The sequence below is a fragment of the Liolophura sinensis genome, chromosome 6, assembly GCF_032854445.1.
Source record: "Liolophura sinensis isolate JHLJ2023 chromosome 6, CUHK_Ljap_v2, whole genome shotgun sequence".
NCBI lineage: Eukaryota > Metazoa > Mollusca > Polyplacophora > Chitonida > Chitonidae > Liolophura > Liolophura sinensis.
Genome location: NC_088300.1, coordinates 58,092,115 through 58,104,895, shown reverse-complemented (window position 1 = coordinate 58,104,895; position 12,781 = coordinate 58,092,115). Strand labels below are relative to the sequence as shown.

At 40.3% G+C, this 12,781-nt stretch overlaps 1 protein-coding gene across 1 annotated transcript; it reads right to left on the bottom strand.

The window, feature by feature from the left end:
* Positions 1–675: 675 nt before the first annotated feature.
* LOC135467388 (5-hydroxytryptamine receptor 1A-like) lies at positions 676–9,760 on the bottom strand. Its single transcript, XM_064745162.1, has 3 exons — positions 9,723–9,760; positions 2,339–3,435; positions 676–764 (listed from the first exon to the last, which is right to left on the bottom strand). The coding sequence occupies exons 1-3, from the start codon at positions 9,758–9,760 to the stop codon at positions 676–678; spliced, it is 1,224 nt and encodes a 407-aa protein (XP_064601232.1).
* Between the last annotated feature and the right edge of the window lie 3,021 nt (positions 9,761–12,781).

Genomic DNA, 12,781 nt, shown 5'->3' with positions numbered 1-12,781 from the left:
ATGTCAGAAATGTTACGGCTGGACAAAGATTTATGTAGGCCTATGAACCAATGTTGAAAGGTACTGCTACAAATAATTTAGAGGTCCTTAGATTGGAATCGGTGTTTCCGGTCTTTTTATGTTAAAATGAAACAAGGCGTATGAACAGAGAAAAGGTGATGCAATGCAGCTGTAATTCATTCCTTCATCACATCACTCATTCTGACAAAGGTTACACATCTGGGTGGAGAAATACTGGCACAGTTTTATCAAAACCTATATAACAGTATATCACCGGGGGATTTATCATCAAATGGCTGAGGCCAGCTCAGTCAAATGTCTTTGGTTATGCGTATACATTATGGTAATAGCAGTATTTACAATGCGATATCAGCATCAATACTGATGCAGCATTTTCATTCAAAAAGTATCAGCCTTGCTATAAAAAATCCAGAATATAAATATGACAGGCTGAAAAAAATTCCACAAACTCTGGGAAAAGTACACAAACCAAGATAACAGGAACAGGGTGGAAACAAACTAAGATACCTTTGTAGGCTTCTCAGACACAAGAATACCAGTATTGGCTGTAAGGAATCTATGTTATTATCCACGACTATACCGTACGTATAACAGTTATTTCTACACTTGTATAACAGGGTGTTGTAGTCTGAACATCTTTAATGGTCGTGAAGGTCAGAGAACAACAGGGCTTTGTCGGCTATAGGCAAAAATACGACTGTCCTTGAAACTGAGAGCTGAAGAAAATTGCTCCCAGCGGAGACCTGAACAAAACAGTTCGGTTGTCAATACAAAAAACTTTCAAAGGCTTTGCACAAACATTTGTCTGTCTGATTGTACCTCACAAGAAATCAATATAAGTACTATTGGTTCAGCACAACGTAACTTCGCCGTTCTCCCTGTGAGGCTAATCCGGTCCATCTGTAGCAATTCTCAGGAAGGAAATCCAATGAGGAATGTCCTACATAGTCATACAAAACGCCTATCTCGGTTAATATCTTATTCAAGATACCTGGAATTTACATATTGCAAGTTTTGATTGATTAAACTTTAATCAAATGACAATTTTACAAATAAGGTAGGCACAAAATTGATATGTTAACCTGTTTATCGAATGGTTTTACCGTGTGTCAGCAACGGGCTAGCGAATTACTTTCGAGTTTGTTTTATACACATACAAAGCAATCTGTTTATGTTGGTACATTTGGCATTTCACATGGCTAAGCAAATTTATAAATACACGTTTTACGTTGGTTGATAAAAAATGTCACCTTTATTCAACCCGTTAAAACCAAGGGTTACAATATGAACGTCACGTCGTATTTTTCTTCCGCAATTAGCTCTTTACCATTATATTACTGTGACGACTATCTGACTGAATATATCCATATTTGGCTCTGTACACGGAAGATTAAATTCGACGTATTTAATAACCACCCTACAGCCGAGCTTCAATCGGAAATTTAGTTCTGTTTGTTGTTGTCAGGTAAAAGAGCCAATATGCCAAATGACGTCAGTACTACGGTTCTGATAAGCGATCGTGAGGAGGAAGCATTCAGCCTTTCCCAGTTTAGATACGCATGTCTAACCGACACGCTGTGCGCTATGGGAGTAGATGGATGAAAAGGAAATACCTGGATGTTTCTTTTTTTATCCTTTTCCTGCGTAGGCTGAGTATCGTGTTTTGCATTAGCAATAATCTTGACAAATCCTTTTGCAATACTGTTCGTCTGATATCTCACTATCGGAGAACAATTGCCATCTGTTTACGTGTAAACTTGGTGTAAATATTTCCATTAGATGGAACAGCTGCAAATAACAGAACCCGCAAAATCCGCTGTAATCTGAATGGCGATTCGTACTCAACGACGCGTGTGACTGACAGCATACTGCCTATGAAATATAGAAATTGTTCCGAGTAATGCGATCATAAGGACACTAGTCAGATGATCGATCTTATTCCAATATCCAAATTTGCGGACAGAGCAGATTAATTTTCACTTTTTACGTTCGATACAGCAGAGAATTTTCTTAAAAGCTCTTCGGAAATCCCGGTTGAAAAAGGTGTAGATGATAGGGTTAAGTGCAGAGTTAAAGTAGCCTAACCATAATACTATCTCCAGAAGTAACGGGTGGAAACTACAGGTCTCACAAAACGGTATTAAAAGAGTAACGAGAAAAAATGGAAGCCAACATATAACAAAACAGCCCATTATTATGCCCAGAGTTCTGGCAGCTCTTTTCTCTTGGGCAACAGATATTTTCGCACTTCTTCGCTTTTTCAAAATTTTTGGCTTGACATGCACAGCGAGCGATGTGTGCTTTGTGTGAATCTCACTCTCGGTGGATTCTCCCTCTTCGCTGCTGTCATCATGTCTCTTCTTGCTGATAAGTGGAGATACACTTCGACACAGTGCCGCAGTCGCTTCGTTCGTGGACTCCTGGCGCCGGATAGCTTTAAGGCTCTGTCTCATTCTGTTCAAAGCGGGATTCGGTCGTTGGTTGATTTCTTTATAAATCTCAACAATCACATCATTGCTGCTACTCGTTGTCAGCGTGGAACTAGTCCCCGTAGATAACTGGAAACTGATCATACGTCGGCTGAAAAATTGTTTGCGTTTTTGCATAGCGGTTAAAGGTAATCTTTTTTGAGGCTCTTGCGGTTCCGCTGGGATTTTTTCTTCCGAACGCAACGGTGTCAGGTCCTCTAGACTACGGTAAATGGAAGGGTCTCCATTCTGTTTTAAGCGATATCCTATATATGGATTGATGGGTGCGGTTAGTTTGGATGCTACACGTCCAGTACGTTTAGCACGGTTCTCACTAACAACAGGTGGGAACTTCAAACCAAACGAAGGTCTGTTACTCACTATAACTTTACTAGATCCCGGTCCGGGAATCCACTGCTTCAGGCGCTTTTGAGTAGCCTGAAACACTCGCCAGTACAAACACATCATAACACACAGGGGCAGGTAGAAAGCGCCGACGGTAGAGTACAGGGTGTAGCCTTTTTCCTGGGATACGGAGCACTGGTCAGGGTCTCTGTCCGCCTCCCTCCATCCGAGGAAGGGAGGGAGCGCAATTACCAGAGAATAGCTCCACACGAATGTTATCAAGCAAAATGCTCTTTTGGGCGTCCTTTTGAGAGCATACTGCAGTGGGTGCGTAATAGCATTGTAGCGATCAAAACTTATAACACACAAGTTTAGAATACTGGCTGTACAGCAAATAACATCCATTGACACCCAAAAATCACACACATTTGTCCCGAGACCCCATTGTCGGGTAAGTTGATATACCAGTGCTAAAGGTGTTACAATACATCCCACCAAGAGATCACTGATAGCGAGACTAACGATAAATGAGTTGCCCACCTTCCGTAGTCGGCGTTCTGAAAACACGGCTATTATCACGAGCAAATTTCCCAGTAGCGTTGTTGTTATCACGGCCGTTGCCATAATGGTAATAGAGATGTCCCGGAGCTCGGTTGTGGCGTTACCCTGAGTGTGATTGGAATCCGTGACATTCTCCTCCGCAGACCAAAAATCTCCCAGGAAAGACATGTTCGTTGAGCTAAAAAAGAGATCCAAGAGTCGTCTGTTGTGACCCATTCTCAGGTGATCGCTTCCACTGAAAAGAGAAGAAAATTGAATAAAAGCTTATTTAACGCCATCAAAGAACGTATTAACTTTTGTAAAAGTTCTCATATCGCAGAGAAAAAAATTCTATTGGCAATAACTGCGTTACCTTATTACTTCTCGAAGACTCTCATTTTTCTAGAGAGCGTGTTATGTTCGCTATTGTCTACACGCGGCTGAACCAGGTGAAAAGAGTCTGTGTGGACCGATTGCTAGTGGACGGGCGGAGAAAGAAGCCTGTGGGCATGTTCGGCTCACACGGCCGGCTTCCGATCCACTGTTCCCCAGCATTTCATTACAGGCCGTACAGGCGAAGCGTTACAGCTAACAGCATTTACCACCGTCCATTTTTCTGAGATAAATCAATAGAAACTCCCATGGCCGAGGGATGTGTGAGCCTATAGTAAGCGAAGATCTCCGAGCATCGTAATGTCAAAGCGAAAATGAGTGTGGCGGACAAGCTCACAAGAGCGCAGGTCCAAGCGTCAGGTGTATGTATAATAGATGGGAAATTAAATCTCTTCCACCCACATCACACTGCAGTGGTTTATCTGTCCCTGTCACGGGACCAACCCATCACGCTAAGGAGTTGTGTTAGCCAACGAGGAGACGGTGGCCGTACCGAAGTGCCAACACTAACAACATTCTAAATAATTTACAAATGCCATTAAAATGTGATGAAGAGAATTTCTTTGCTGCCTCAAAGACCACACGACAAAAAGAAGTCTGGGGTGGTAATGTTGGCTACGCTAGGTGACTTACCTGGGTGGATACACATTGTCTATGGAATCACAAACTGCCAAAACACGCAGCAGAAATTCCTTGCAATTTATGGAATCTAATTTTTCCCACTAACAACTCATTCGCTCCTAATCATTTTACGAAACCGTTCACACCTCACCCTTTCAAGCGAGCGCATTCAATTGATGGAAAAGATCGATGCTAAAAGAATATAAACCATGAACGATATTGTAGGTTAGGAGCTATTGACAGTAATATGAGACTCACGTAACACCCGATCCTAAATGGCTCTGATTCGATCTTGGAGAATAACCCTGGACTCTATGTGCTCATAAACGTTTTCCACATTTCTTTGTTCCATAAAAATGCATTTTCATATTCGTTTTGTTTAAAAAAGAAGTCTCACCATTATCTACAAACACATCTAGACCTATTCCGCCGATCCTCATGTTACAAGAATGTAACTAGCGTCTGCTTGACTCAGCACAAACGTAATTTTATTGAAACCATTATACCTGTGCAATGGACTATACTTCTGAGCAACGTGGTTTACGTGGTTTAGTGTGTGTTCCACACGTAAGCGTTTGCCTGAAAGTTCTGTCTCTGATTAGTGTCAGTATTTTTTCTTTCCTCTTCAACCTAATGAATATCGTGTAGTTAAAACAGTCTCTTCGGAGTTAAAAAAAAACGACGAAAGGGTCCTTAGAGTGTGTGTAATCTGCATCCTTGTTGCAGGACGGATTTCCCCCGCTCTTTTATCTAGTGCTACTTTACCGAGACGCCTTACCGAAGGCAAGTAAGCTGCCCCGCCCGAGCAATTATTCAGATACAGGTCAACCAGTCGTTGCACTATGCCTTCATGCTGAACGCCAAGTAACAACTTCCTCTTTTAAGATCTTAGGTGTGACCTAATCCAGGATTTACCCTGGATCTACCGCCCCCGAAGCGGATGCTTTACCGACTGAACAGACAAAAAAGAAATGACAAAGTAACCTGAACAAAATCAAAAACACATCGCAATAACTTACGTCTGTTCACGTTTGACATATACTCAACGAAACACATGTACTGAACATTTTCCCTCTGGAATTTATCTCAACAGTTCATCAGATAACTTATGTCTTCAGTGTGGCTGTTATAACATATCACTTTAAGTCTTTTAAATACAAAAATGGATTTAAGGATTGTATAGTGTTTAAAAGTGAGTAAAGAGAACCCGGTGGATACAATTTAATTTCATGTTCAAAGTTTTGCATTTTTATAGAATGCAACATTCTCAAACGTTCCATCCGAGTGATATGTTGTATGGTTGGTGTAAACTGACAATCCGAGGTGTTTTTGTACAACTTAACAACGACTTGATCCAGGGGGAGAATGTTCCGTTATAACGATATGGACATCGTTCCATGTATTGAATAGTTGCACATGTGAATCCTTGTCAGCCACTGACCATCTAAAGGGTGTACAATGGGATCGTTTTCTAATATTCATAGAGCCAGATCCGATTAACCCTAACATTAATCAAGTCACTTTAACTTTGTCCCCTATGTTGTAACAGTAACAGACTAAACTGATCTAAACCAGTTTAATTAACTGCACAATGCCAGATCACGCATCTGCTCTTTATTAAATGAATTAGTTCTTTTGCCTGTGTCTATTGACGAAAAGTTTCCACTACAGTTGTGTTCGCCATTTTCATTTTGTATATTCAAATACTTTTCTAATAAGAACCAAATACGGCACAAAATGGGGAAAAACAGAAGAGATCCAGTTTGAAGTTGGTGTATCTCAGCAACCACGAACTGCGCATGAACGAAATTCTTACCATCTGAAAGACAAGGCATACATTTTCAAATGACCATCACTAAATGACTTTCCTTGCACAATCTCCAGCCTGAGAGGTTCGCCACATGAACATCGCAAGATGACTTTCCCTGCGCACTCACAACCTTCAGCCTGAATAGTTCGCCAAATGACCGTCGCTAAATGAATTTCCTGAGCACTCACAACCTCCAGCCTGAGTATTTCGCCCAATGACCATCGCTAAATGACTTGGTCTGCGCACTCACAACCTCAAGGATGAGTAGTTCGCCAAATGACCCTCGCTAAATGACTTTCCCTGCGCACTCACAACCTTCAGCCTGAATAGTTCGCCAAATGACCCTCGCTAAATGACTTTCCCTGCGCACTCACAACCTTCAGCCTGAATAGTTCGCCAAATGACCATCGCTAAATGAATTTCCTGAGCACTCACAACCTCCAGCCTGAGTATTTCGCCCAATGACCATCGCTAAATGACTTGGCCTGCGCACTCACAACCTCAAGGATGAGCAGTTCGCCAAATGACCCTCGCTAAATGACTTTCCCTGCGTACTCACAACCTCCAGCCTGAGAATTTCGCCAAATGATCATCGCTAAATGACTTTCCCTGCGCACTCACAACGTCTAGCCTGAGTAGTAGTAAACGTCATAAATAATTGAACGGTACCATTTTGAGTATGCGTAACGCGTTACCATCTTCAAATATAGTGCTTTGGAACTGAGTCCATCGTTTTGGAACACCCTTTTATATTAGGTCACTGGCATGTCTCACAATGCCAAATTAATAAATGTCATCTACTCAACTGGAATTTGATATTAAACAGCCTAATCTACGTTCCCACATTTACATCTCTAAAATCCTATTCTTTTGTCAAATCGATGACTGATTTGCCGGAATTAAGTGACCTCTTCATCATTTTTGGTTGGTCCCAGTGTTATGACCAGCAAATATTCTCAGCCAATAAGAACTGGCATAGCAAATATAGAAACAATTGCTACGAGGCATGGTTGAGAATGGACAAATTTTTCTACTCGCAGAAATACCAAATTCTTGTAGAGGCGCTTGAGGAGCTGTAGTAGAGTTCTATTTATACTGATCTCTGAAAGACTTGGGATAGACACAGGATGGGTTGAAGGATATTTTTGTACATACGGAAATGTGGTGCTCGACAAGGCGTATGATGAAAACGGGAGATAATAGCAAATGAAAGAGATGAAATAAATGAAGGCACTGTAGAAGGAGTGAAAAGTAAAATTAAGTACAAACATGTACAAGCTCTCCAAACCTGTGTGAATGTGTATAATTTGCACGATAGGAAATATAATGGCTGACGGAGTTTTAAAACCTATATTGATTTTGTCAATCCCATTAAATTCATGTCAAATCTGACGCGATGTACGCATTATGCAGCCATGCCTAAACGTTAGGTAGTCATTTTTGGACATATCATTACACGGGTTTAGTTCTCTCAATAGAGCATGGTGAAAAAAGGGGTTGTTTCCTTAAAAGGCATCAATAGCGATCTCCTCCCTGGGGCCAAACCGGAGACGACAAAATCCTTTTTATACTTTTGCAATGACGTCATTTTGTTGCAGATCTTTGAACATTTCGGACATGCAGAAAGCTTTAAAAAACAAGCTTTCACCTTTGGAAATCCTGTAAGCCTTGCTGCATGTGATTACGTTTCTTGCTTTGTATGATATAAACCATGGAAAGGGGTGAATGGGCATAAAATTTACATAAAACTCGAAGGATTTTGAAAACTTATTTAAGGTGTGTGTGCGTGTGATTGTTTGCCGCGCAAAATCCATGGAATGAGTATTTGTCATCAGTAAAAAGCCCCGAAACGCAACCCGTTTGTCAAGAACCACAACTCCGTACATGCTAAGCCTTAGGCCGAGGATACCTTAATAAGAGGCCACAGTAAAGCCATGCATCCGATAAGTCTTTCTTCGAATCAAATGATGACTCTTCAATAAACCGTGTTATGGATGATTAACCCAGACTTTCCGGAGTGTGAATAGGTTTCTAATAGCAGTTATAGCTCAATATAAAGGTAAAGTGAGAAAATAAATCTGACCTCCTTCCATATTCCATAGAATTTAAATGTTCACTTAAACTGACTTAAATTGGGGGTATTTCATTGAGACAATTTCTTCAAGCAGAGTGAAAGCTCACCTTTCTGTGAAAGGCACGACGAAGATATTTAAGGCCAAAGAAAAGTGTAGAATAATGTGTATTCAGATTTTGACATCTGAATCATCCCCAGAGATGCGATGAGTAGGCTCTTGTCAGAAATTTAGCCATTAGTGCATCAGAACAGTTATCACCAATGATTTGTTTTAATAATGTCTTACTGTGCCAATTATTTCCACCCACGCCGGGTATAAATAGCACAGTCGGACTGTTGTGAGAGCTGACAATGCCCTGACCAGTGCGCTGAGGAGGGAAAAGCTATGTCCCACGAGGCAGAGAATTATTCCGATCCGTCGAACCATTGATTGGCGCATAAGTAACACGACAGTCTAATACAGTCAATGAATGTGAGATTTGTTGGCCGGCAGTAAATAAGCGGAGGGTGAGTGACAAGAGGAAGACCTGGCTCCAGGTCAGACACGGCTTAGCCTCGCTGACATTTCCCACCACTATGTAATGGTCGTCTGTAATTACCAGATGGACCCTATTATTATCTTGACCATTTTTATATCCACATGCGCCTTTTATTTAATAAAAATATATAGGGTTAGAGCTCTTCGCTGAACCTCGCTTACACGAAAGCAAGACGGGGTTCTGCAGTTCTGTTCATTATTCGCCAAAACGTCATCATTAGTTTCAGATTAGTATCAATTTCATCCGCTGAGACACCAATGTGTCCAGTGTAGGTACGTGGCTCTTCTAATAGAGATGGACACAAACCGATGACCGGCACATGCCACATATCATACCAGTCATTCTGTGTCACCCACGCTCTTCAAATCCATGTCCTATATAAAATCCGCCCCGCCCTCCCTCCACCCCCACCCCACACCACACACACCTACCAAATCCGCCCGCGTTCCTCAAAAGTAAAGGACTACGCCAGATTCCAGTGGAAACAAAGAACCCAATCCAGAAGGTATTAATACAACTATAAAGGTAGTTCAGGCGCATCGAAAACAGGAGGATAAAACGAATATGCGTCCAAGAAGCTGAATACCGCTTGGTGACAAACAATAGCTTCGATGCTTAAAGCGTTCATCTCACAGTCAGCGGAATCTGGTTTATTCGACTTTCAGCTAATGCTTTGTAAATAAGCCGCTCCCGTGCATACGTGTAGACAGTCCTGTTAAAAGCATGTAAACTAAAAAAATATTTTGAAGATCATCCTTGGCTTATCTGTCAGTTTATTTTGACAGTTTGACTAAAATATCAAAAACAACAGAGTTATTTTTAAAATTTGCCAGTGATGTGTGGGTTTGGAAAGTGATCACGCTGGTTTAAGTCTTCCTGTTTTAAGTCGACATGCACGATTGGAATGGAATAACATGAAAAATACATTATAGATTGAGAAAACGTACATGTATAAAAAAAATAAGGTTTAAGTGGGTATAGCTTTTTGGGTATAGTTTTGTTCAGTGACACTGCGGAGTAAGATAAGAACATTCGGCCTTGTGACAACAGGGGAGATCAGTTGTTGGGGGTATAGTGAGCCCCTATGAACATATCGATCATACTTAAACTTATCCGTGTGTCTGCCATCGCTCTGCTGCTTACCCTGGCTTCTGGTGAATGAATGGCCACTGACCACCCTAATAACACTAAAAGTACAAATCAGGAAATGAGGATGTACCATCAACCGCTAATCTTTTTACTTGCCCAACGCCAAATCTCTGGGTCATAAATTAGAAAAGTCAGGAATCAAATGCGTTTAACACGACAGTAATTAACACATTGTGGCAACTTGATTTATAGTTTGCGGGGTCTGGCCCCTCCTTGGAACCAAGTGTAACACCCCAAGGGAAAAATAAATATGCTTTTAATCCAGAAAGAATCTAAATCATAAAAACATCAAACTTCATCCAAATTTAATGTTGAACATGAAACATGCTTGTCGCACTCTTATTGCTACTAAGCTCCTGAAAACAGCTTATTGGATTTTGTGGATGATAAGTTAGATTTATTCATATATAACGTAACAGTTCGACAGTATGTTCTTGTCATATACTCAGATCTTACATTAACATTGTCGCTCCAATTCCACAAACCGTTTTTCACCAAAGTTAAAATTTAAAATATTGTGACTGTTTAGTTTTGGGGACTGGAAGTAGAAACTCAACCCTAATCCTAACCCCTAACCGACATTTGTCTTAAGGTATTATTTGTGAGATGGTAATAATTAAAACTTTTAAGGATAAAAAATAAGTTATGAAATTGCATTTTAAATTTTGACTGATGAAAGAAATGGCTTCGTGGATCGGCCTGGTTTTCACCCAGAGTTATCGTTTCATTTTATACTGTATGTAGACAGTCAGGTGTTGCAAAACTGTCTCAATGTATAGTCTTAGTCCCTTGTTTTTTTTAAACATCATATACGTCGAAGATTAGTAGGTTTGTGTCAGTGGCATGATATGACCGCTTTAATTCCATTTCAAACAAAAATAAAAGACTATATAACTTGGTAACAGCTTGTGGTACGCAAATTTGTCTGTCATTGGATGGTTATTAGAATCTTGAAAATCACGATAGCCCATCGACACAATTTGCAGACAGAATATCGTCACGGATTATTAAGTGGAAGGAAAATAATTCTACGCAAACGCATAATCATCATGAAAGATAAAATTTCCAAGAAGCCCAGTGTTTTCAGGAAGACACGTAAGAGTTTTAGTCGGCACAAGTATACCAATATCGGGGAAATTTATATACCGCTTGACTTTCGTGCTGTGTATGTGTATATCAATGCATCTTTGCTCACCTTACCAACGCCAAGGAGTCTGATACAACCAGTCATTCCGCCTTACAGATATTATCATAGACTTCGGACTTTCATCTACCGTTCTATAAATACCTCTTTTTTAAACAAGGACAACCGGAGATTATTTTGTCTGAAAATAGCTGTTAACCAGAATCGCCATTGATCTCGGTTTCATAAAAGAGCGTTTCCTTTCACTCTGATTTTATTCCTGCTTTTATTTTTGTTTCTTCACCTTATACGGCACTTTACAATCTAATCACCTTCAATCTTCCCCTCACTTAAAGCATTCGAATATTCGGCGGTTATCTTTATTGAACAGTCCGCTTCGGGTCAATCCTGGCTCGAGTCACACCTTAAAAGACCTTAAAAGAGGAAGTTGTAACGTCCTCACTTGGCGTTCAGCTTGAAGAGGAAAGTGCAACGACTCGTTGGCCCGTATCAGAATAATGACTCGGGCAGGGCGGCTTACTTGCCTTCGGTATCTGTAGGTGTATCAGTGAAGCAGCACTAGATAAAGGAGCGGTGGAAATCTGTCCTGCCACAGGGAGGAACGTCACATGTACTCTAAGGATTCCTTCGTCGTCATATGGCTGAAAAATTGTTAAATATGACTTTCATACCCAAAAGAAAAAATATTTTTTTCATATTGCGGATTAATGTGTATATCATTGTATTTTCTTGCTTCTTTGTTTAAATTAGGTTTTCATCTTTCAATTTAACATATTCTAATATCAGTAAGGCTCTACAACACTCTAATAAAAACATCCTTAATTTAGCTTCCGGCTTTGGCAGCTTCATAGCCCGCTGTGGATTAATCCATCAACACAAGTCTTCTTGTCATTAAAATTTGACTTCCTGTAGTCGTGTCTGAAACAAAATGATTAATAGTTTTCTTGCATATATGTACCGCTGCTCACTGAATGACCATGCCGAAAACACCAGGCATGACTCCCCAGTCAGTTATAGCATTCAAACACCGGTACTTGTGTTTTGAAAGTACTCGAACAATTAACAGATATATGCTTACAGATAAATAACATTTGATCCTGATTTGGATTTGGAAACTGCTAAAATTTGCCTTTCAAAACTTCAATGATTTAATCAGCGGCATACATGCCTAAAACCTATAATGGATAGTTACTGAAATTTGTATTATAGCACGCACTTACTGATTGAAGTATGTATGCATTTATCGACCGGATAACTAAAACAGACTATCCATCCCAGGGGTAAACTTGTTAACCACGGCTAGTTTAAATTTATTTAAAAGCACATTCGGAGATGCAACACTTGAAAATAAAACTCGAAAGCTATATTATCAATAATTTGATATCCAACATTAGCTGCCTGTTTCTTGTATAACAATTGTATTAGGTTACCATAATACTGCCCTAATAACATATCAAACTGGACAATTATGTTACATAATTATTAGGTAAAGGGAAGGGGCAACAGCAAATCCTGTTATCAAGGACAAGCATGCGCAATGACAGAAGTGCGATGCTACTGAGCGTTGAAAATATTCATCCGTTAAAAACAGCCAGTGAATCTGTATATCACTGAATAGCTGTGCAGGTTGATAACCGTGGTTGGATATTCAGATGAATGATATTGAACTAACATTAC